Source organism: Gymnoscopelus braueri, assembly GCF_963280865.1.
Source record: "Gymnoscopelus braueri genome assembly, chromosome: 6".
NCBI lineage: Eukaryota > Metazoa > Chordata > Actinopteri > Myctophiformes > Myctophidae > Gymnoscopelus > Gymnoscopelus braueri.
Window position 1 is genome coordinate 1990713 of NC_137607.1, and position 26497 is coordinate 2017209.

Genomic DNA, 26497 nt, shown 5'->3' on the forward strand with positions numbered 1-26497 from the left:
ACCAGCAGTACTAGAGGTCCTGGTAGGACATAAAACCAGCAGTACTAGAGGTCCTGGTAGGAGATAAAACCATCAGTACTAGAGGTCCTGGTAGGACATAAAACCATCAGTACTAGAGGTCCTGGTAGGATATAAAACCAGCAGTACTAGAGGTCCTGGTAGGATATAAAACCAGCAGTACTAGAGGTCCTGGTAGGACATAAAACCATCAGTACTAGAGGTCCTGGTAGGACATAAAACCAGCAGTACTAGAGGTCCTGGTAGGAGATAAAACCAGCAGTACTAGAGGTCCTGGTAGGATATAAAACCAGCAGTACAAGAGGTCCTGGTAGGACATAAAACCATCAGTACTAGAGGTCCTGGTAGGACATAAAACCATCAGTACTAGAGGTCCCGCTAGGACATAAAACCATCAGTACTAGATGTCCTGGTAGAACATAAAACCATCAGTACTAGAGGTCCTGGTAGGACATAAAACCATCAGTACTAGAGGTCCTGGTAGGAGATAAAACCAGCAGTACTAAAGGTCCTGGTAGGACATAAAACCAGCAGTACTAGAGGTCCTGGTAGGACATAAAACCATTAGTACTAGAGGTCCTGGTAGGACATAAAACCATCAGTACTAGAGGTCCCGGTAGAACATAAAACCATCAGTACTAGAGGTCCCGGTAGAACATAAAACCATCAGTACTATAGGTCCTGGTAGGAGATAAAACCAGCAGTACTAGAGGTCCTGGTAGGACATAAAACCATCAGTACTAGAGGTCCTGGTAGGAGATAAAACCAGCAGTACTAGAGGTCCTGGTAGGACATAAAACCATCAGTACTAGAGGTCCTGGTAGGACATAAAACCAGCAGTACTAGAGGTCCTGGTAGGACATAAAACCATCAGTACTAGAGGTCCTGGTAGGAGATAAAACCAGCAGTACTAGAGGTCCTGGTAGGACATAAAACCAGCAGTACTAGAGGTCCTGGTAGGAGATAAAACCATCAGTACTAGAGGTCCTGGTAGGACATAAAACCAGCAGTAGTAGAGGTCCTGGTAGGATATAAAACCAGCAGTACTAGAGGTCCTGGTAGGACATAAAACCAGCAGTACTAGAGGTCCTGGTAGGACATAAAACCAGCAGTAGTAGAGGTCCTGGTAGGACATAAAACCATCAGTACTAGAGGTCCTGGTAGGACATAAAACCAGCAGTACTAGAGGTCCTGGTAGGAGATAAAACCAGCAGTAGTAGAGGTCCTGGTAGGATATAAAACCAGCAGTACTAGAGGTCCTGGTAGGAGATAAAACCAGCAGTACTAGAGGTCCTGGTAGGACATAAAACCAGCAGTACTAGAGGTCCTGGTAGGAGATAAAACCATCAGTACTAGAGGTCCTGGTAGGACATAAAACCATCAGTACTAGAGGTCCTGGTAGGATATAAAACCAGCAGTACTAGAGGTCCTGGTAGGACATAAAACCATCAGTACTAGAGGTCCTGGTAGGACATAAAACCAGCAGTACTAGAGGTCCTGGTAGGAGATAAAACCATCAGTACTAGAGGTCCTGGTAGGACATAAAACCATCGGTACTAGAGGTCCTGGTAGGATATAAAACCAGCAGTACTAGAGGTCCTGGTAGGACATAAAACCAGCAGTACTAGAGGTCCTGGTAGGAGATAAAACCATCAGTACTAGAGGTCCTGGTAGGACATAAAACCATCAGTACTAGAGGTCCTGGTAGGATATAAAACCATCAGTACTAGAGGTCCTGGTAGGACATAAAACCATCAGTACTAGAGGTCCTGGTAGGACGGGAGGACGTATAGCCTTCGTCCTACTCCTCCTCCCGCCCGACACTCCCTGCTGACAGGGTCTGCCCCCAGTATGTGCAGAAGCCAGACGCACCACGCTGGATTCGAACCCACAACCTCCATGGTGGTGTCACTGAACCATCCCAACGTCTAGAAGGACTCATTACTGAGCAGGTTTCAAACTGCTCAATAGTGCTTTGTATGTTACTTTAGATTCAGTTTTAGTCATCTGAAATGTTTTAGTTTTTGTCTAGTTTTAGTCGACTAAATCTACAGTTGATTTAGTCGAAATCTAAAATGTACAGTATGTTGGCGGTGCCTTGATGGTGTCGTAATGACTGAGTTTCACTTGGTTGCATGCTGAAAATAGCCAATCTACAAGCTCACAACGCGTCGCAGCGCGACACGTTGTGAGCTTGTACGCAGCGCGACACGTTGTGAGCTTGTAGATCAGCTATTTTCAGAGCGCAACACCCGAGCACAACCAAACATACAATGACTTGTCTTTTAGTTCTACTGGATCTCTTCTCCACTAGTCTTAGTTCTACTGGATCTCTTCTCCACTAGTCTTAGTTCTACTGGATCTCTTCTCCACTAGTCTTAGTTCTACTGGATCTCTTCTCCACTAGTCTTAGTTCTACTGGATCTCTTCTCCACTAGTCTTAGTTCTACTGGATCTCTTCTCCACTAGTCTTAGTTCTACTGGATCTCTTCTCCACTAGTCTTAGTTCTACTGGATCTCTTCTCCTCTAGTCTTAGTTCTACTGGATCTCTTCTCCACTAGTCTTAGTTCTACTGGATCTCTTCTCCACTAGTCTTAGTTCTACTGGATCTCTTCTCCTCTAGTCTTAGTTCTACTGGATCTCTTCTCCACTAGTTTTAGTTCTACTGGATCTCTTCTCCACTAGTCCTCACATTTAAGTCTAGTTTAGACTCTCTCTCTCTCTCTCTCTCTCTCTCTCTCTCTCTCTCTCTCTCTCTCTCTCTCTCTCTCTCTCTCTCTCTCTCTCTCTCTCTCTCTCTCTCTCTCTCTCTCTCTCTCTCTCTCTCTCTCTCTCTCTCTCTCTCTCTCTCTCTCTCTCTCTCTCTCTCTCATTCCCTCTTTCTTGTGGATTTAAATATGTTATTGTAGATGTTTTATTTTAAATATATGTTAATTATTCATATCTATGACTATGTCTGTGTGTCTGTCTAGTGCTGAGGTAACTGTAGTTCAACTCAACACTGCAGTGTTTTCCTGCATCACAGATGGAGCTGCGCTGCCCTCTGCTGGCCAGTTACAGTAGGACACCACAGACTGCTCAACAAACATCATGAATAAAACATATTTCTATCTTAGCGTTCAGCTCAAACTGCATCATAACATGGAAACTGGCTGACCTCATTCAATGCCATTTCCACTATGCCTGCATCTCATGTTTCACTGACATCTTATAGGGATATTTAACTTTAAAACATGTTTAGGGTCATTTTAACGTCTACTCAGGCTTCTGTGTTTTACCCCAGACCGTTTATAAGTTGTTTGATTCAGTAATTAGATAATTTGATATTCATTTTATCAGACACGCCCCCTTCCTATACAAACCCATTGTAACTTCAAACTACATTTTAATCATGTTAGACTCATTGAAAACACCATCCATGGTACTGGTGACTGTTTTTTTTAATCACTTTTTTTTGTTTTACTAAATTTTCTATCCCACTATTTTTAATAACCAATTTTTTTCACCCGGTGCCAATTTCCTAAGTGATCCTGGGCGCTACACCAGCCCCACACCAGCGCTACACCAGCCCTACACCAGCACTACACCAGCCCTACACCAGCGCTACACCAGCCCTACACCAGCCCTACACCAGCGCTACACCAGTCCCCCACAGCCAGGGAGGCCAGGGCCGAGCTCATGCTTCCTTCAATACATGAGAGCCAACTGACCTTCTTGTCACCTGACAGGGGAGTTTCCCTGGTAGGACGTAGCTTCTTGTCACCTGACAGGGGAGGTTCCCCAGTAGGACGTAGCGCGTGGAAGGAACACGTTATTCCAACCAGTTCCCTTCCCCTCCATCAGACGCCCCGGCTGTCATGGGGGAGGCTGTATAGCGACCAGGATTACTACATGTTTTTGTGAGGGTATTAACTACCCTAGGAGACACGGGGAGAACATGCAAACTCCACACAGAGTAGGCCCTTTCACCAACCCCACCTAGGGTATGGGCACTGATGACGCGGAGAAGAAGACACGCCCTCAGCGCCCACAGCGTCCCCGGCGGGAATCGAACCCAGGACCTTCTAGCTGTGAGGCGACAGCGCTACCGACTGCGCCACCGTGCCCCTATCCATCAATCACTTTTTTAATACTTTTTTAATATTTATTTAGGGGAAAATAAAAAAAATAGATACACTATTAAAACTAATATATAATAATGAAAATAGTAATGGAAAAAACATGGCCTCCTCACACATTAGGAGGGCCATATGAGTCACCAGAACCAAGGACGGGTGTTTTCAATAACAAACAAAATGGAGTTACAATGGGTTTATAATAGGAAGGGGGCGTGTCTTTTAAAAAATATATCAAATATCTAAATACTGAATCAAGCAACTTATAAACTGTCTGCGGTGAAACACAACAGCCTGAGTAGACGATAAAATGACCCTAAACATGTTTGAAAGTGAAATGTCGATCATCAAAGTATTGTCTCAGGAATAGGACAATATCAAAATATATCTCCAGGAATTCTAGGCTTCATGGGGTGTGTAATTGATAAATAGGTAACTTTTGAATGAACTACTCCTTTAATGTGGTTTAGGTTCTTACCGGCAGGGTGCTCTTCTTTGACCTGGTCGCTGTAGACAGAGGCTGCACGCGCGCGCACACACACACACACACACACACACACACACACACGCACACACACACACACACACACACACACACACACACACACACACACACACACACACACACACACGTTAATACAAAGAGTAAATGTCAACATAATTTGCCATAAAGATACGTGAATATACGCCTATATAAGGCTTGATGGAAAAAACATCTATGTTGTTCTGTGTACAGTGTTACCATGCCAACTGATTATGAATAAAATGATCATTGGCTATTAACACATTTACCGCCGGGCCCGTAGTTCTACGGGCCGTTAAATCCAACGGTTAAGCGCCAATCCCGTAGCCTACGGGCTGTGGTGCTTTTTCCTTTTTTTCGAATTTTTTTTTTTTTTTAATTTTCTAGGGGGACCATTTTCAGTGTAACACCACCCGATCGGACCGGAAGTGCGATCACGTTTTTTGTTTCCCGTCTGTCTCCATTCTAAGTCGTACACATAAACCCCTGTAAAAGCTGTACAGGACATGTAGTTTTTCATCCTCGCATTTCCCATGTTAACTTAAACGATCAGAACTCAAACATGGCGGCTCCGTTTGACACGCGGTCTCGACGAGTAGACACCAGGACATGTGCCCGTTGTTTACAAACATTGGATCGGGCAATCTAAAGGATTTTAACGGGGCCTATGGCGACCTGAAAAAAACAAAAAACAACAATAAAACCTTGGCACTGGTGAGTACATTATGAGATTAGCCCTTGGCGGTGGATGTGTTAACACCTAATCTGCCAGAATTATTTCAGATTTTTTGCTGTAGACTGCCAGAGATTTTTCATTGAAAAAAAAAGTACTCAGGAGCCGAGATACAGATTTTTTAAGTTTTAAGTTAACAAGGAAGTGGATGGGAGTTTAAATCTTCGATAAATCATATCTCCTTGGTCTTTGGGTCAAAAAACAAGAAAAAAACGGGGAAAAAAAGACGCAGATCTGCGTCTTTGGCAGCCAATGTGTTAAGCCTTAAACCTCTACCACAGTGGGTTTGTCCTTTAAATACACAGAGAAACGACTATGACCAATAATCAAAATAAATAATGTATTATGGCAAAATGTGCCATATTTAATATTTTATACTCAAAATCATTACAAAATAGTGCAAGATCACCTTGTGATCTTTTACATCGACTATTTCTACTATTTTTTAAGATGTTTGAAAATGTATGAACTTTTCTCAACATGGAAAAGGTGACGAACATGCAACAAAAAACTGTATTATTAGTTAAATTATTATTAGTATAAATTATTGCGATTAAGCAAATGTAATAATTGTGAAAGGCCTGTTAAAGTTCCACACCAAATCACTGTGTGTGTGTGTGTGTACCCTGTGTGTGTGTGTGTGTGTACCCTGGGTGTGGTACACAGGCTCTGCACGGTGAAGGTCACTGGACTGACAGCAGATTTAATGGCCTGAACCGCTTCCTCATGACTGGCTGCTTGGAGATCTACTCCTGATACCTGTACACATACACACACACACACACACACACACACACACACACACACACACACACACACACACACACACACACACACACACACACACACACACACACACACACACACACACACACACACACACACACACACACACACACACACACACACACACACAAAGGCCAATTAAACATTTTATCGGTCAATGGTCGGTAAATACGGGCTAACAGAAACCCTGCAGTATCTTGTCTTCAGGGTGTGTGTGTGTGTGTGTGTGTGTGTGTGTGTGTGTGTGTGTGTGTGTGTGTGTGTGTGTCTGCAGTAGCTTGTCCCCAGTCTTCAGGTTGTGTGTGTGTGTGACTGTGTGACTGTGTGTGTGTGTGTGTGTGTGTGTGTGTGTGTGTGTGTGTGTGTGTGTGTGTACCTGCAGTATCTTGTCTCCAGTCTTCAGGTTGTGGGTGAGGGCAGCAGGACTGTCAGCCAGAACCTGTTTGATGAAGATTCCTTTAAGCTCCTCCCCGTTCCGGAGGCGCTTGATCACATGTTGACCTCCTACGATGCTGAGACCCAGAGACTGACCCTCCAACACACACACCTCCACCCTGTGTACACACACACACACACACACACACACACGCTCACATTTTAACCATTTATGTATGTCCAGACAAAAGAGAGCATACACCGCCGGTCACGGAGATCTACGTGATTTAGTTTTTGAAGACTCCACAAGAGGGCGCTCTAACGCAACTCCCCTAGAAGGAATCAACGGATGTCATCCCAAAAAAACATCACGTCCGTCCGCTCCAATGATAGGATTTGGAGAAACAAACACGTCTCGCTCTGATTCTTCTTTGTTTTGGTGAAAAAGGGTGCAGCTTCCTGTTCTGAAATTGAGTCCATACAGGAAGTGAGTTCAAGTGACAGTTCATATGAATGGCCTGTAGTTTCACTGTTTTACCCCTGCTGGTGACAGAAAGAATTTCTCTCAATGCAAAGCAGATGGGTTTTTGACTTGAGACTTGATTTTATTACCTTAATAAACATTGTCATGAATACTATATGCTTCCAGTCGCTAGTGTAAAGTCTTCTTTGGTAAATTATGGTCCCATTTATTTTAAAATTGACGATAAAGTAGGTTATGCTCAAGGTGGGTTGGGATGATTTGATTGACAAGCTACACAACCAATAGCATTCATTCCCCGCTCCCACTCTTGATTGACAAGCTACCCAACCAATAGCATTCACTTAGGGTTGTTATTCCGGTTGCTTTTTTCAGACTTAATCCCAATGTTCTTTTTTTTTTTTCAGACTCTTCAGATTACACCTCAGCCCCTAGCAATTATTCTTCCTGGCCTTCTTCTGCTCCATTGATGCTAGTGACTGAACCAGATATGACGCCATGCAGACAAACCTCGGTCATTTGTTCTCATGTGTTTGTTACACATGCTTTTTTTAAATATTGTTTTTATTATATTGTTTAGACCAGTGGTTCTCAACCTTTTCTGGATCAGGGCCCACTTGAACATCCCCAAAGCGTTCGCGGCCCACCCATCTGAGCGGCCCACTCCACCGACACATGCCTACAGTATTTGACCGACTACAGCAAACGCGAGGTAGACTCGGGCAAATTCTGCAGCATGGTCATGCTGGACCTCCAAAAGGCGTTCGACACTGTAAAACATTCAATTCTACTGAATAAGCTGAAGGCGATTGGTTTTGATGGTACATCATTAAACTGGATGAAATCCTACCTTGAGGGAAGAGAACAAGTGGTTGATATCAATGGACCATGTAATCTCCCCCACCCCACTTAGCTGTAGGGTTCCCCAAGGAAGCACACTAGGCCTGTTACTGTTCCTTCTATACATTAACGACATGAATGCTGCCTGTAACTGCAAATTGTTCCTGTTCGCTGATGACTCAGCTCTCCTCATCTCAGGAGAGGACAACATGCAAGTTGAGGAAGCTCTCAGCTATGAACTCAACAAAATCTGTACTTGGCTTACCGACAACAAACTGTCACTACACCTTGGTAAAACAGAATGCATTATTTTTGGGAACAAATATTCCCTCAGTAACAAATGTAAATGATTTCAAGGTCAGAGTTGATGACACAGTAATCTCTAGCAAATAAGTGGTTACCTATTTGGGCTGCATTCCTGACAGGTGAAAGCATGGCAACAAAGGTGATCAAAAAAGTGAATCAAATGACAATATTTTTGGGCAGAATGTCGTCAACACAAGTGCTCTCAGGACTCACTCAATGCCACTGTGACTATGCTTGCACCTCCTGGTTCTCCAACATCTCAATGTCACTAAAGATTAAGCTTCAAACCTCCCGAAACAAACTGATTTGACTACTCTTCAGCCTGGGGCCCATGACCCAACCTTTTCCCAAACATATGTGCGCACACTATTGGAGTGCCAACAAATTTCTTCTTATTTTTTTATTTTTTTGTTTAGTTATTTCCTCCTTTGTGTCATATTGTCCATGTGCTGGTGTAAGGCTCTAAAAGTGTTTGGCTATAAAAGTCGCTGGTAGAAGCTCTTCAGAGTGTTGAGACGCTTCAAATTCATACCAGTCCACTTCCTCACAAATAGTCCGGTTCCGGGTGTTGCCTGTCTACATCTCTGTGTACCTTTCTGTGTGTCTTTCTCTCCGTCCATATGACCAAATATGGATGATTGATGTCATAGTACTGACATAGTTCTGTCAAACAAATCTTAAACTAATAAATATCAAATGATAGCATTAGCATCCTACAATATGACGTAATCATGCGATGACATCACAACACCATCATCCCAACTGTGCAATTGTTCTTTAAAATGAATTGTCCGAAACACTAAACATAATTTAGCCATTTGTAACAAGGAAACCAACCTCCCTCCATCTTATCAAGTTAATCTGTAATTTAGTTGTCAACAATCATTGACGGTCGTGCTGCTGTGTGAAATGTTTCACTGGACGATACATGTGAAAGGAGAACATAGGAAGGACCAGGCTGCTGTGGTGGTCGGACACAACATGTACTGCTTTGGAGGAGACATTGATATGCACATCTTCAACACAGTGTCTTTATGCTGGAGGAAGTTGACTCCAGTGACACCTGACAGAGGAATACGCCACTTTGAGGATCGCTCCAGGCGCTGGGACAACACAGCTGTGTTGATAGGAGATACTGTCTACATCTGGGGAGGATATCCTTACTTTAATGTGCTTTATGCATTTGATGTTGACGCCCACAGATGGTTCAAAACACAGGTTTCTGGGACTGTTCCAAAGGTGAGGATCTACCAGTAAGCCTGTGTCTTGGGGAAGGTCATATATATTCATGGTGGATGGGGTTACCGGACTAAACACACTAATGACATCTACAAGTTGGACACCATCACAATGGTCTGGACTTTAATTAACATCAGAGGTACTCAACCACCTGCTTCATCACATCACTCTGCCACCATCATCGGGACAAAGATGTTTGTATTTGGAGGCAATACTGGGCAGTATGGGCAGTACCACTTCAACACCATCAGAGTGTTTGACACAGAGACCGACAGCTGGCTGAACACACCTTCTGCACAACGTCTTCTAGAAGGACGCAGGGATCATTCAGCCTTTGCCTACAATGGAGAGCTGTACATATGTGGTGGCTGGAACTGGAACCAGTTCTTCAATGATCTGTGGAAATTCAGTCCAGAGATCTTTTCCTGGAAGAAGGTTGAGCTCAAGGGGAAAGGCCCAACGTATAGTATATGCTGTTGCATGGTGGGAGATCGTATCTTCCTCTTTGGAGGAGACAAGACCCCTGATGACCTGTATGTCTTTAGACTTGAGTCCAAGTCTGAAGACGTTATGTAAGCTAGCAGTTATTCAGTACGATCTGGAGCAGTCAGAACTCCCACACAACATCAGGTGGGAACTGGCAGCCATGCCTACCTAGCCTCTTAACCCCCCCCCCCACCACCCATCAATCACATTAGCATTTGATTTCACTAGGGGTCTGGCACCAGGCTCTGCGTGGCCGTTTCGCCATGGGCGGGAGCTGGGCAGGAGTAGTAGTGTTGACAGACAACCCCTTCAGCCAATCAGCGTCCACGCTCAGGGCTCTGTGATTGACAGTGCACGTTGGCCAATCAGGGACCAACTGGTGTAGTTGACGCTGTCTATTTGTCTTTATTTTTATCTCCATTGAGTTCCTCCAGATGAAAGGCATCTCCAGATGAAAAACATTGAATTTCAAAAAGGTACAGTTAAGACTAATGATGTGTACGGCTTTGCAATCGTGTTGTCGGTCTTCTGCATGATTACTTACTTACTTACGCCTACTACCCCTTCTGGGGCATAGGCCGTCAACAAGCGATCTCCAGGCATCTCTGTCTTCTGCATGATACTATTACGAAAATGTCTAGATTTACATTTAGTGGGAATGGAAGCTAACAATGCTAATAATGATAGCGATCTCCCTGTGTGTATTTAGACTCGTTTGTGTTAAGCATTTCCTTTTTATATCTATGTACATTACATTACATTACAGTCATTTAGCAGACGCTTTTATCCAAAGCGACTTACCATAAGTGCATTGTATGTATAATCACTCGCCATTCCTTTGACTCTTGGTCAAAGCTCTTAACTCTTTCACTGCCAAATACAACTTTTACCACTTTGTGTTTTTTTGCTTTTTCCACTAGATGGCACTTTTCTCTAACACATGAGTAACCATTTCATCCCCAGATGCACACGGATCCAGGAGATCACATGATCCCAATATTTACTGCTCCATTGACTTATTGGTTAATGTCTTTGGGAAATCGTCTGCCTCCTGTGTTTTATTATGCATTTTGGACGAGACGCCCCATTTTCAACGGCCTATAACAAGCGAACGGGGGTCGCAATGACTTTTCTTTTCTTCTCGCGGAAGCAGTGAAACCCCCCGTGATTACCAACTATCAGGGGATTGATCATACAGCAGATACATATTCTGTGACCACTTCAAAAGGTAAGAACATCTAAAAATTGCTGGCAGTGGGTGCACACAGCCAGAAATAAGTTTGTCAGTGAAAGAGTTAATCTAAACCATTTCCATATAGATCAATCATTTTGTCAGACATGTCGCCAGTGGTTCTTGCTCCTTTTTGTTAACCATGTCCTTTATATCAATGTATAAAACCTCACCATTGCATCAAAGCTACATTTTAAACCACTACTGAGTTTTATACTGTGTGTTGTTGTTGTTGCATCAATGGTGGAAGTAGATTTTCTATTGACTAATTAAGTGGGCAATAACCAAGGTCCAGGTCCATCAAAATGCATGTATTGAAAGCTTAAGGATTATTCACACCACGCACCATTCAATATTGTCTGTTGTAGTTGTGGTGTGGACACTGCCATCCACTTTAGTTTTTAAACTATATGTTTATAGTTAGTTATCATTCTGGGTGTGAACGGGCCATTACATACACTATACATTTGACACCTTGCTCTTTGTAGATATAATGAAATGTAAAATGTACAGCAACAACACTCTGTTATTTCTCTACTAACAGGTTACACTTCATGGAACTGGAGAGCACATCATGTTCTTGCTTTGCTAGGAAGACACTAGTGATTTGATCACTAACATTTGAACATTTGAACACCACACTGCCAGCTTTTACATCTGATATTTTTTAGCAGATGTTATTATTCTTTAACATTTTTGAAACATCTTGAAAGTGAAAAATGTTGATTTAGAAAAAGAAAAAAAAAACTTTTTTTAACAAATGTTCTCTTCTGGAGGTCCCTGGCACAAAATATTTTCAGATGAGGGTCAGTGGCCAAATACATATCATTGTGGGGGTCCTTGATACGAAAAAGTTTGAGAACCACTGATTTAGAAGGTATTTGTAGGTCTTAATGACTTAAATGGTCAATCAATTGATCATGTTCCGGCTTTGATCTGTGGAACTATCGTAGTAATACTTTTTTCAAGGTTTTAAAGAACAAATACCATGACAAGGTTTTTATTATCATGTTTTTGTATTAAAGTTATATTATCATCACAATCTTAGTGTTTTGCAGATTATTTGGGGGCCCACTTGCAACACCCTAACGACCCACTGGTAGAGAACCCCTGGTTTAGACCGATGCTAGGTTCTTAGTTTACCTGTGATCCCAGTTTACTGAGACACTAAACTGTCTCTGCATTATATGTATGCGTTTACCTTGTTTATATTATTATATTATATTTATTATTATAGTTACACTGTCTCTCTGCATTCTATTGTTATTTCCTCCTTTGTGTCATATTGTCCATGTGCTGGTGTAAGGCTCTCAAAGTGTTTGTGTCACATTGTCCATGTGCTGGTGTAAGGCTCTCAAAGTGTTTGTGTCACATTGTCCATGTGCTGGTGTAAGGCTCTCAAAGTGTTTGTGTCACATTGTCCATGTGCTGGTGTAAGGCTCTCAAAGTGTTTGTGTCACATTGTCCATGTGCTGGTGTAAGGCTCTCAAAGTGTTTGTGTCATATTGTCCATGTGCTGGTGTAAGGCTCTCAAAGTGTTTGTGTCACATTGTCCATGTGCTGGTGTAAGGCTCTCAGTGTTTGTGTCATATTGTCCATGTGCTGGTGTAAGGCTCTCAAAGTGTTTGTGTCACATTGTCCATGTGCTGGTGTAAGGCTCTCAAAGTGTTTGTGTCATATTGTCCATGTGCTGGTGTAAGGCTCTCAAAGTGTTTGTGTCACATTGTCCATGTGCTGGTGTAAGGCTCTCAAAGTGTTTGTGTCACATTGTCCATGTGCTGGTGTAAAAGTGTTTGGCTCTAAAAGCCGCTGGTAGAAGCTCTTCAGAGCGTTGAGCTCAGGGCTTTGAGACGCTTAAAATTCATGCCAGTCCACTTCCTCACAAACAGTCCGGTTCCGGGTGTTGCCTGTCTACATCTCTGTGTACCTTTCTGTGTGTCTTTCTCTCCGTCCATATGCCCAAATATGGATGATTGATGTCATAGTACTGGCATAGTTATGTCTAACAAATCTTGTTGTTTTTCCAAATGGCCAATCAGATTGCATAACATCAATAGCTATCCTACAATATGACGTAATCATGCGATGACATCACAACATCATCATCCCAACCGTGTAATTGTTCTTTAAAATGAATTGTCCGAAACACTAAACATCATTTAGCGACTTGTAACAAGGAAACCCACCTGCCTCCATCCTAACAAGTTAAACTGTAAATTAATTGTCAACACTCATTGACGGTGGTGCTGCTGCTGTGTGAAATGGTTCACTGGACGATACATGTGAAAGGAGAACATAGGAAGGACCAGGCTGCTGTGGTGGTCGGACACAAAATGTACTGCTTTGGAAGAGACGTAAACCTGAAGAAAAGAGATCACATTGAAGTACACGTCTTCAACACAGTGTCTTTATGCTGGAGGAAGTTGACCCCAGTGACATCTGGCAGAGGAGAACGCCAGCTTGAGGTTCCCTCTAGGCTCTACGGCCACACAGCTGTGCTAATAGGAGATACTGTCTACATCTGGGGAGGTTATCCCCGCTGCAATGTGCTTTATGCATTTGAGGTTGACACCCACAGATGGTTCAAACCACAGGTTTCTGGGACTGTTCCAGAGGGGAGGAGCTACCACTCAGCCTGTGTCTTGGGGAAGGTCATGTATATATATGCCGGAGAAAATGAGATGACTGGATACACTAATGACATCTACAAGTTGGACACCAACACAATGGTCTGGTCTTTGATTAACACCAGAGGTACTCCACCTCCTGATTCATGGTGTCACTCTGCCACCATCATCGGGACAAAGATGTTTGTGTTTAGGGGCTGGGGGGGGGGGGGTTCAGTACAACACCATCAGAGTGTTTGACACAGAGACCAACTTCTGGCTGAACACACCTTCTGCACAGCTTCTTCCAGAAGGACGTAAGGATCATTCAGCCTTTACCTACAATGGAGAGCTGTACATATTTGGTGGATGGAACAATAAATACTTGAATGATCTGTGGAAATTCAGTCCAGAGAGCTTCTCCTGGAAGAAGGTTGGGCTCAAGGGGAAAGGCCCGTCTCAGACAGTATAGTAGGTGCTGTTGCATGGTGGGAGATGGTATCTTCCTCTTTGGAGGAAACACGACCCCTGATGACCTGTATGTCTTAGACTTCAGTCCTAGCTTCAAGACGTTATGTAAGCTAGCAGTTATTCAGTACGATCTGGAGCGGTCAGAACTCCCACACAACATCAGGTGGGAACTGGCAGCCATGACTACCCAACAGCAACTGAACAAATAACAAAGTCCTCTAAACAAACAAGAACAGTAAACCCACTAAAACTAATACAACTGTGAATAAATACAGATAATTCCATGGACTGGAGACCCTGCAGCTGCACCTGCTGACCGTGAATAATGTTGAGGTCAGATGGATGGTGAATAATGTTGAGGTCAGATGGATGGTGAATAATGTTTAGGTCAGATGGATGGTGAATAATGTTGAGGTCAGATGGATGGTGAATAATGTTGAGGTCAGATGGATGGTGAATAATGTTGAGGTCAGATGGATGGTGAATAATGTTGAGGTCAGATGGATGGTGAATAATGTTGAGGTCAGATGGATGGTGAATAATGTTTAGGTCAGATGGATGGTGAATAATGTTTAGGTCAGATGGATGGTGAATAATGTTGAGGTCAGATGGATGGTGAATAATGTTGAGGTCAGATGGATGGTGAATAATGTTGAGGTCAGATGGATGGTGAATAATGTTTAGGTCAGATGGATGGTGAATAATGTTGAGGTCAGATGGATGGTGAATAATGTTGAGGTCAGATGGATGGTGAATAATGTTGAGGTCAGATGGATGGTGGATAATGTTGAGGTCAGATGGATGGTGAATAATGTTGAGGTCAGATGGATGGTGAATAATGTTGAGGTCAGATGGATGGTGGATAATGTTGAGGTCAGATGGATGGTGAATAATGTTGAGGTCAGATGGATGGTGGATAATGTTGAGGTCAGATGGATGGTGAATAATGCTGAGGTCAGATGGATGGTGAATAATGTTGAGGTCAGATGGATGGTGAATAATGTTGAGGTCAGATGGATGAGCCGCATCAGATCCTGTTTATTTTGAATGTTCAATCAATGGGTTAATACTTATTATTATTGTATTACCTTAAAGGACGACTTCACCCATTTCAGCATACAGTATCTTCATATAATTGGTCTTCACTAATGCTCATGATAAAATAGTAAAACAAAATATCTATCTACTCGGTTCGTGTCTCAGAGGAGGGCTGTGGACAGTTCAGAAACCCGTCTACCAGTGACATCTTTGATGGGGAATCCAAGCTAATAGAAACTACAGGCTTTCTATTCCTGGAAAGTTGCAATGCAATAATAGAAGCCATTGTTCTCACGTTAATAAAAATCTAAATAAAAAATGTGAAATCGTGTTGAAAAAAAAAAAGATGATTTCTGGACTGTCCACAGCCCTCCTCTGAGACACTAATCTCTCAAGAACAGCTTCTGCACTGCGTTGGAATCTGTCGGGGAGGTTCGTCATAACGAGTGCGCATTCAGATCAGGAAGTAGGCCGCGCTTTACCCAATCACATGTAGTGGGCGGGATTCACATGTCCGTCGATCTTTCCCCCTCGAAACAAACCGAAACTAATTTAACAATAGCGTCCGCGGAGCAGACAAAACCACGGAAAGATATTCACATTTTAACTTACTCTTTCATCATAGAAACAAGTGGGCTTATAACCAAAACGATCCATGTTCTCTGGGAGAAGTGGTGTTAGTGTTCCGTGTAGAAATATTGTTAGTGGGAATGAAAACATAGTCGCACCAACCGGAAGTGATGCACTGAAGGCGCATCACAAACACCGGTTTCCTTGTGCTCTGGTGTTACGTTATCGTCCGCCCAGAGCCAACAATGAGAGCCAACTGGCCTTCTTATCACCTGACAGGGGGGAGTTTCCCCGGTAGGACGTAGATTCTTATCACCTGACAGGGGGGAGTTTCCCCGGTAGGACGTAGATTCTTATCACCTGACAGGGGGGAGTTTCCCCGGTAGGACGTAGCTTCTTATCACCTGACAGGGAGGAGTTTCCCCGGTAGGACGTAGCTTCTTATCACCTGACAGGGGGGAGTTTCCCCGTTAGGACGTAGCTTCTTATCACCTGACAGGGAGGAGTGTCCCCGGTAGGACGTAGCTTCTTATCACCTGACAGGGGGGAGTTTCCCCGTTAGGACGTAGCTTCTTATCACCTGACAGGGAGGAGTGTCCCCGGTAGGACGTAGCTTCTTATCACCTGACAGGGGGGAGTTTCCCCGGTAGGGCGTAGCTTCCTGTCACCTGACAGGGGGGAGCTTCCCCAGTAGGGCGTAGCTTCCTGTCACCTGACAGGGGGGAGTTTCCCCGGTAGGGCGTAGCTTCCTGTCACCTGACAGGGGGGAGTTTCCCCGGTAGGGCGTAGCTTCCTGTCACCTGACAGGGGGGAGCTTCCCCGGTAGGGCGTAGCTTCCTGTCACCTGACAGGGGGGAGTTTCCCCGGTAGGGCGCAGCACGTGGAAGGAACACATTATTCCTTTCCCCTCCATGGCTGACCAGGGGGAGGCGGTATAGCGACCAGGATTACTGCATGTTTTTTGTGAGGGTATTAACTACCCTAAGGGACACGGGGAGAACATGCAAACTCCACACAGAAAGGCCCTTTCACCAACAACACCTAAGGTATGGGCACTGATGACGCGGAGGAGAAGACACGCGCCCACGGCGGGAATCGAACCCAGGACCTTCTAGCTGTGAGGCGCCACCGTGCGCCACCGTGCCCCCCCTTTCACCCCCATTAAAATGGATTTGGAAAAAAAACCTTCTCAGCTTTCTGTTGCTTTTTGGTGAAAACAACCTCCATTCAACTGACCATAACTATGGAACGGATTTAAATACCTGCGGGCGGGTCCCCAGTGACTGAAGGCCGGTGTCTCTTCTCCTTCACCATCCTCTCTCTCTGGGAGATCACTGCATGCACACACGCACGCACGCACGCACGCACGCACGCACGCACGCACACACACACACACACACACACACACACACACACACACACACACACACACACACACACACACACACACACACACACACACACACACACACACACACACACACACACACAATCTAAATTACCCAGAGCAGTGGTAACTTTGATGATGTAGAGGGTCACTATATTTCCACACTCACTCCAGAGGGAAACATTACATACACTGTCGGGCAGAAACCTCTTATCTCCGTATTTTAACTTTTTTCGCCATTCTATGTTACACAAAAGTAGCAAAAAGTAGATCTGCTATTTTTTGTATTGGAATCCAGATTTTGTTTCGCTATTTTTTAATTAGAATCCTGAAAAGTAAAATTTGCATTCAATTTGATTTAATTAGAGTTCTCAAATTCTGCCCGAAACCGACCCTACCCGAGCCGGGTCCAAAATATATATGCTAATTAGTCGGGCCGGGCGGAGCCTCGGGTTCTGTGAGGAAAAAGAAGAAAAGAAAATATTACCCCAAAAGAGAGATGTCAACTGCCCCTAGTGGTTGAACGGTAAAGCTCATTACACACCGGCGATTATGCGAATATACGCAAAATTTGGATGTCCGAATAAATAAAAGACGCTTTTTCGCTCCGCAAAATTGATGTGGAAGCATGCATTGACTTTATAAGGTTTTTAAAAAAAACATATTATTCGCATGAAAAAATCACCCCCGGTGTTTAAGGCCTTAAGGCTGACAGAAATGTCAGTGGATGTGTTGGATCTGTTGGATGTGTTGGATCTGTTGGATGCAGCTCCTTCCTAGCCGACCTTCCTAGTGTTATTAAAGATAAACAGACGCCAATGGCCAAAACTATCGAAAATAGGAGAAAGTGGGCGTTTTCAATATGTTTTGGTCATTATCTCTGGAACAGAAGGTCCAATGTGTTCAGTTGAAGACATCTACATGACAACATCTCAAAGTATCATCTCCCAGAGCATTTCAGACGATACTTCCAGACACATGTCAGCTTTCATTCATGTCCAACCAGACAAGCAAACCATCTACATGTCCGACTATGTCCCACCACCAGGGGGCAGTTCTCCATCACATATACAGCTGTCTCCTAATGGAATGCCCATTTCCATCTAGTGGGTCCATCATATCCTCCTCACCTACCTACAGAGGAAGTTTAATACATACATGTAATACCTGAGTGGTCTATTAGAGGACAGACATCCATAATAATGTGTCTGTTTGTGGATATTCTAAAACATTATTTCATAAAGCATTATGTCTTTGCTTTGTCCTACTTTGACCCGTTTTGTCCTACTAGACCATACCCGGTGAAGTGCGCAGGCGAAAGTAGTTGCAAACGGGGGGTTATTGCACGTCCTGTCGCGCCTCCCCGTCTCATAGACCTTGCTGCTTGTTTCTCACACGAAACCTGGCAACCCTGGTCTCCCATTGTTTGACACATAAACGCTGATAATAAGCTGAGATTTGATGAAATTGAAAAAAGGGCTTCGCAGTTGAGTTCAGATGGTAATGGTCAATGGCTGTGGGCAAAATCAGAGCAATTGCTCCAGCCACTGAGGAGAACCGGCCAGACATTTTTGATCTCAGAGGTTTGTCAAATTATAGGAGGATGTATTTTACTTTTTTTTCTCTTTTTCTTTCCTGTTCGTTTATTGTTTTTAATATTAATACATTCAAATTGTATCTAATGTAAACGATGAGGTATAAGCCCTCCTAGGGTTTCTTACCTCACCGGCACAACAACTATCTGTCATCTTTCCCATGGAAAGAAGTAGAATATTATGCATATGTATACGTATACATTCTGTTGTGCAAATCAAATAAATACAATCCTAACTCTGTGACCATTGCTCTGATCAGCGTAATATAGGGCTGGATTCTCAGGCCTGAAAATAGAGTTTATAAAAAGGCTGTGCTGTTATAAAATAGCAAAAATAACTGTCAGTCAACTGATTTGTACCGCGCTATGAGCTTGTAGATCTGCTATTTTTGAAAAATCGTGAGAATTTGTGCAAATCTTTAAATATATACATATTTTAAAGCGAACATTTTTAACTCATATCTTTGCTTCTGGGGGTCCCTGGAACCAAATGTTTTGAGATGGGGGTCGGCGGCCAAATAAATATCATTTTGGGGGTCCTTGACATGAAAAAGTTTGAGAACCACTCATATAGAAACAAAGGTTTTTCAGAAAACGGTTAGGATTATGTTTAGAATCGGCCTCAGGTTTTAATGGGTTAATCTTTAACCCCTAATATAGAGTACAGAAGTCCTGACGTCACTCGTTCATCCCCTGGGTCGTAAAGTCATTTCTCTATGGAGAATAACATTGGGTCGTCTTAGAATCATCTCATATAAGAATTGTGTTCCAAAAATAAATAAACTGTCTCTGAGATATTATCTCACCCATCACTGTATTTTATATGATAAAGTGGGTTGGCCATCTCTCGCAGTGCATAGAGAGCAACATTGTATTTTATTTATTTATAAGGCCTTGTGTGGAAAGCTTCCTTTATACCTATCCTCGCTTCTGAAACCTAAGGTTACAGGTCATTCAACACGTTCTCAAACACACATTAGATATACCAGTCCTCGTAAGAGCAGTGAACAAGGAAAGACTGCTTTCATGTATTATGCTCCACACAAATGGAACAAACTTCAGGATTCTCTGAAACTGGTGCGATTGGTCTCAATTGAGACATTTAGGGTGCTTCTCGAGGACACACTACATAGTGATTGAACCTGCTTCATGTAACTCTATGTTTATTTGCATCTGTGACACTGTAATGGGATTCAAATGTTTGTTATTGTTTTTAATTATGTATGTATTGTATTTTATATGCTGTCATCAGGGCGTCCTTGAAAAAGAGAGCTTGCTCTCAACGGGTTTCCCTGAATAAATAAAGGAAAAAGAAAGAAAGAAAGGGAGGTGGCTCTGTATCGTTTATATTTTATATATAGATATTGTCGGGGAGGCTCTGTATCGTTTATGATAGTCAGTCACTCATATTTGAAACAGTCCGTTTCTGGTGAAAATTCGGCGGAAGTAAAATTATCGTTTTCTCACCGTCAGTTGATGCTTCATATCCATAAGAGTCAAACCAGCGGGGTCATTTGTTTATTTTTGGAACACAGTTCTTATTTGACGCCATATTAAACACATCTATGGGAATTCAGATTGGGGGGAAAAAACACGACCTAGGTAGGATGAGTAAATTACATCAGACTCCGGTGCTCCATTTCATAACCATAATAATAGTATAACAATGCAACTTATGTAAATTAAAGTTAACCATTGAGGTCGTTATTGATGATGTCAGAGGAACAGCTCACCTGTGGTCTCCTCTGATTGGTGGAGGTTGGCCCCGCCTCCTCCTCCTCTCCGTGTCAACCACCCTCACGGTTCTACGAGACGAGACGAAACAAGAACACTTTATTCATGACTTTGTTTATTCATATTGTTTTAATCATGACTTAGAGCAGTGGTTCCTAAACGTTATTCATATTGTTTTATTCATGACTTAGAGCAGTGGTTCCTAAACGTTATTCATATTGTTATATTCATGACTTAGAGCCTAGGGTGACCACCCGTCCCGAAATTCGCGGGACAGTCCCGAAATTGGACCCTCTGTCCCGCGTCCCACACAAGCAGGGCAATGTCCCGAAAATCAAAGTTATGGGGGAAAAATATATATATATATATTTTATATAAAAAAAAAATGTTCATTAAAATTTTAAGTTAACTTGCAATACCCTCTTATATCTGTGAAATACTATTCTTGGATAAATGTAATTGGTCAATGCTGTATGTTATGTATTTGTGGAACGCCATTGGTTGGGGGGGAGTGGGGGGTGGACCAAAAAACAACAACATCCGCGGTCACAGCTGGTACGCACACACACAGGTACAACTAGTGTCATCGCTGCGCGGCAAAAATACGAAAATGGAGGAAACAGTGGAAACTCCTGCTGCTAAGAAAAAAAGGCTCTGCTCATACAACAGAGACTGGGAGAGGAAATATACATGGTTGATATCTGTGTCAAACGTCCCAAACAAGGCAGAGTGTACGGTTTGTCGTAGGAACTTCACAATCACCCATGGAGGAGAGAATGATATTAAGAGGCATGGTGACGGTGAAGCTCACAAGAAAAATGTACAGCAAAGAAGCTTGACAAGCTATTTTTCAACCCAAAAAGACAGCAACACAGATAAAGTCACAGCAGCAGAAGTAACCAGTGTCTACCATAACGTGCAGCATGGCTTATCATACAGATCTGGTGATTGTGGATCCAAACTTTTTCCTGTCATGTTCCCTGACTCAGAGATAGCTAAGAAGATAGGTTGTGGGCGCACAAAGAGTGCTGCAATTGTTACTGATGTTCTTGGACCTGCGTCTGTGGAGACATGCTTGCAACAGTTAAATACACCGCTGGCTGCTGACAAACCAGATTCTCTTCCTTTTTTTTCAATTGCATCTGACGCATCAAATCACGGCACTACCAAACTATTCCCTCTAGCAGTGAGGTTTTACACCCCAGAACATGGCGTGCAGAACAAGGTACTGGACTTTTATGATGACCACAAAGAAGACTCTGATGCCATATTTAACCAGGTTGTTTCAAGGCTGCAGGAGATGAACCTGGGGTTAGATCGGGTGTCTGCATACGCAGCAGATAACGCCAGCGTGAATTATGGGGTACATGAATCTGTATATAAAAAGTTGAAAGACAAGAATGGTGCTATCATCAAAGCCAACTGCGTGGCCCACATTCTGCATAACTGTGGGAGGAATGCAGGTGACAAGCTTAAAGTGGATGTTGAGGCTGTAGTCACGAAAATATACGGCCACTTTTCAGTATCGGCTAAACGAGTCCAAGAATTGAAAGACATTTTTGATTTTGTGGAGGAGGAGTATATGACACTCTACAGGCACGTACCAACACGGTGGCTCAGTCTGTGGCCAGCTGTCAAACGACTTAATGACTGCTGGCCTGCTGTCAAAAGTTATTTTTTGTCTCTTGGAGAAGATAAGTGCCCAGTGGCTCTTTGGATTTTTTTTGCGAATGATGAGGATGGCGAGGGAGTGCCTTGTGAACTCCAGGCATACATAGCGTTTTTACAGAATAGCTTAAAGCTGTTTTATGATGCTGTGCTTGAAGTTGAGGGGAATGAGACAACTGTCTGTGAGCTTTTTCCTCTCATGACAAATCTAAAACTGAAACTTGAACAACGGTTAAAGGATCGTTTCTTTGGATTTGAGACAAGAGAGCTCCTGCAGAGCTTCCCTACCGCACAGGCTGCTGCGATTGAAAAGGACCTTCTCAAGTTCTATGAGAGTTCACTCACTTACCTTAACAAATGGTTTGATTTCTCTGATCAGAATTACATGAAACACGTCGCATGCTTGGCTGTCAAGAGAGAATTCAGCTTCCAAGAGCTCTGCGGAGCAGCTGAAGCTCTTAACATGACCAAACAACTGGATATGGACCTCCTTTATGATGAGTTTAGTGTTATGCTCCCACGGATGAGAGAACTCGCAGTGACAAAAGATTCTGTTGCATCAAAGTGGACAGCATTACTGAAGCATGCAATGATGCCAAACATGACAGCTTTATTGTCCTTCATCTTCTTGAGTATCCCAGTCACCAACGCTTTCGTGGAGAGACTGTTTTCACTGATGGTGGGGGCTTGGACCAATGATAGGAATCGCTGCAGCATTGATCTAATCAAGTTCAAGTTAAAGTGAACTACAGCCAGGAATGCCAGGAATTTTACAAGTATGTACTGAAGGAGAAGACCCTGCTAGATGCTGCCCGTTCCAACAAGAAGTACAAGTTCAAGGCCAAGTAGTAGATCGAATAAAGGTAAGCTAACTTTCTACATGTGTGTGAAAAGCTACAGTACTTGGTCGCCTATTGCTGTTATTCATTCATTTCAACTAAATAGGCGTCTCTCTCTCTCTCTCCCCCCCTCTCTCTCGCTGACTCTCTCTCTCTCTCTCTCTCTCTCTCTCTCTCAGACCCCCCACCCTGCCTGGCCGTGTCTCTCTCTGTCCATGGTGCTGAAGTCTGAAGATTTTTTTTTTTTATATATGATTGTTTTACATATCTACAGTATATCTTTTTACTGTAGTTTACACAGATATTTGTGTCTTATAGGATTGCCTTGCTTGGACTGCCTTATTTTGACCGTACTTACTGCTCCATTGATAAATGCGGACTTTGTGGAGCTTCATTGTGCTGTTAATAATAAATTGTTCCAGTCAGTAGGTGCTTTAAACTTAAATGAACGTCTCCCAAATTCTTTTTACTCCTAACAGAATCAATATGAGGTTTGAAAGATAATTCAGAATCTAACCAAAGGCCTAAGTATTTGAATGTCTCCACTGTTTTGAGTGGAGACCCATCTGCAAAATAAATAGTAAATTCCGAGGATGTACGATTGAGAAAGTACCTAGAACCAAACAACATGCTGCACGACTTCTTCATATTTAATATAAGACAATTATTTAAAAGCCATTTTTGAACCAAATTAAATTCAGTTTGCAAGGAGCTTTGAATTTTAGATATATCTGAATCAGATGTATAAATAGCCGTGTCATCATAACTGGATGGAGCAATTGGTGCATATTTTGGGAAGATCGTTGATGAAAATTGAAAAAAGTAAAGGACCTAAGATCGATCCTTGCGGAACACCTTTTTCAACCACCAATAAATCTGATTTAACTTTATTAAAAGAAACACACTGACGACGATTATGAAGGTAAGAACTGAACCAAAGTAATGCCTGTCGAGAAAGGCCAAAATCATAAAGTTTATCCAAAAGAAGATAGTGATCAACTAAATCAAAAGCGTTAGTTAAATCAATAAAGATAGAACCTAACAATTTACTATTTTCTAAAGAAGAGTATACATCATCAACGAATTTCACCAGAGCGGTAGTAGTGGAAAAATTGGAACGAAAACCTGATTGAAATGGGGATAAAATATTGAGATCATTAATATATTTAGATAGTTGATTAAAAATTAGCTTCTCAAATATTTTAGCCGTTGAGCAAATAATAGAAATAGGTCTATAATTATTAACCTCCAATGGATCATCACCTTTGAAAAGTGGCGTAACCTTTGCGCATTTCCAAATAGATGGGAGTTGACAAGTTGATAGGGACAAATTAAATAAATCTGCAAGAGGGAAAATGAGAACTTGAGAAGCTAATTTAATAAACTTGGCCTCTAGTCCGTCTGGACCAGTGGCACATCCAACTTTAAGTTCTGAAATCACTCGTGAAATTTCCATAGGTAGTATACGTCTAAATGAAAATGAGCCATTAATAGGACTACTAACATGATTATTTAAGTAAGGAGAATCAAAAGAGTAAGAATTACCAACAGAGGAAAAGTAACGATTAAAAACATCAGAGATAAGAGCAGGGTCGTGGACAACTTCATTATTTATACGAATCTGAGGAACAGGGTTTTTGCTTGGATGAAGAATACTCTTCAACCTATTCCAAAACTGTTTTGGATTTTTGAAATCTTGAGAGAGCCCATTTCTATGATAATTAGCCTTGGCATTTCTAGTCTGTGTCTTACAACTATTTCGCAAGTGTTTATAGGAGTCCCAATCAACTGGGTCCCTAGTAGATCTGTGTTTTGCCCAAGCCATATCTCTGTGTTTAAAGAGACTTATCAGATCTGAGTTGATCCATGGTAAATGTCTACCTTTAACTCTTACGGTTTTCCAAGGGGCATGTTTGTCGATAACTCTTCCAAGTTCACTTAAAAGAAAGTTCCAAGCATCCTCAACAAAAGGAATCAACTGAAACCTATTCCAGTCTACTGAAACCACATCCTGAATAAAATTATCTGTATTTATGTTTCTGTCTCTGTCTCATATTTATATATTTTGGAGGAAGACGTGGAATTCTTATCTTCCAAACACAAAATATTCCAGAGTGGTCACTAAAACAATTGGAGAGGACCCCTGATTTAACAATCCTATCTGGATGTGAAACAAATATTAAATCTAATAGAGTTGATGTTGTTTCAGTAACTCTGGTCGCCTCAGTGATAAGTTGAGTTAAGTTTATGTTGTCAAAAAAAAAATTCTCATTTGAAGAGAAACGAGGAAGCCAGTTCCAATTAAAGTCCCCTAAAAAAAATAATTCCAAGGGACAATTTAGAGAGTTGATTGTGGACAATATAGATCCAATAGTTTCCACAGGGGCCGATGGGGGCCTATAAAAATTACCTATGATCAACTGCTTGTTTCGATGGAAAAGTAACTTAACAAAAAGACAATCAAAATTCACAGAATCAACTTGGGGAATTATAAGTTGTGACTTCAGACTAGAAATGACATATGTTGCCACGCCACCTCCTGCTCTATCTCTATCTGTTCTATACAAAACATAGTCATTTATCTGGATTTGTTCTTCAGATATAATACTACTTAACATAGTTTCAGAAAGAGTGATAACATTAGGCTTATAGGTAGCTGCCCAGACTCTTAACTCGTCAATCTTTGGAAAAAACACTTCTGATATTAAAATGGATCATTTTTAAACCTTTAACTGTATTCATGCTTTAAATCAGAAAAATAATAATCATGACAGAGTGTATTTGTGACAATTGAGATGCAGACATAGTTGGTCAGGTGGAGGGATGAACAATGGAGAGAGCCACACAAAAACACTCAAACACACATCTACAGTACAAGGACAAAAGACAAACACAAATCTGCTGGCCCATGTTGGGCCAGCAGAGGGAACCAGAGGACTGCTGCTCAACACAAGCCTCTCTGAGAGGGAACCAGAGGAAGGTGCTCAGGGTGCGGTCCAGGGACCCCCTGGGGTCCTTAGAGGCGTTCCAGGGGGTCCACAGTATTTTAGTTTCACCACAGAGTCCCTATTCTGGCCATGATGCCATTATAGGTGAACGTTCAGCTTCAACAGCCGATCTACAAGCTCATGTTTACGACACGTTGTGAGCTTGTAGATCGGCTGTTTACGGCAAAGACATTTGGTGTAGAGGTGGAGAAAAAGGAGGGAACCAAGTAAATACCCCTGGGGGACCCCTGTCAACTATGTTTATATGGTTTAAGAGATTAACGTAAGGTTTAAGGAGAGGAGAGAGGAGAGGAGATAAGGATGTAGGACAGGAGAGGAGATAATGAGGTAGGAACTGAGATAAGGAGGTAGGGGAGGAGATAAGGAGGTAGGAGAGGAGATAAGGAGGTAGGGGAGGAGATGAGGTAGGAGAGGAGATAAGGATAGGAGAGGAGATAAGGAGGTAGGA

The 26497-nt window shown here is 42.5% G+C and overlaps 1 protein-coding gene across 1 annotated transcript in view; it reads right to left on the reverse strand.

Moving 5' to 3' along the window:
- Positions 1–26497, reverse strand: part of LOC308086395 (inaD-like protein) — a 155880-nt gene that overhangs the window by 70603 nt on the left and 58780 nt on the right. Inside the window, 5 exon segments of the mRNA XM_080429915.1 lie at positions 4613–4654; positions 6039–6149; positions 6553–6730; positions 17082–17153; positions 20534–20605. Coding sequence (XP_080286041.1) covers positions 4613–4654; positions 6039–6149; positions 6553–6730; positions 17082–17153; positions 20534–20605 — 475 coding nt within the window.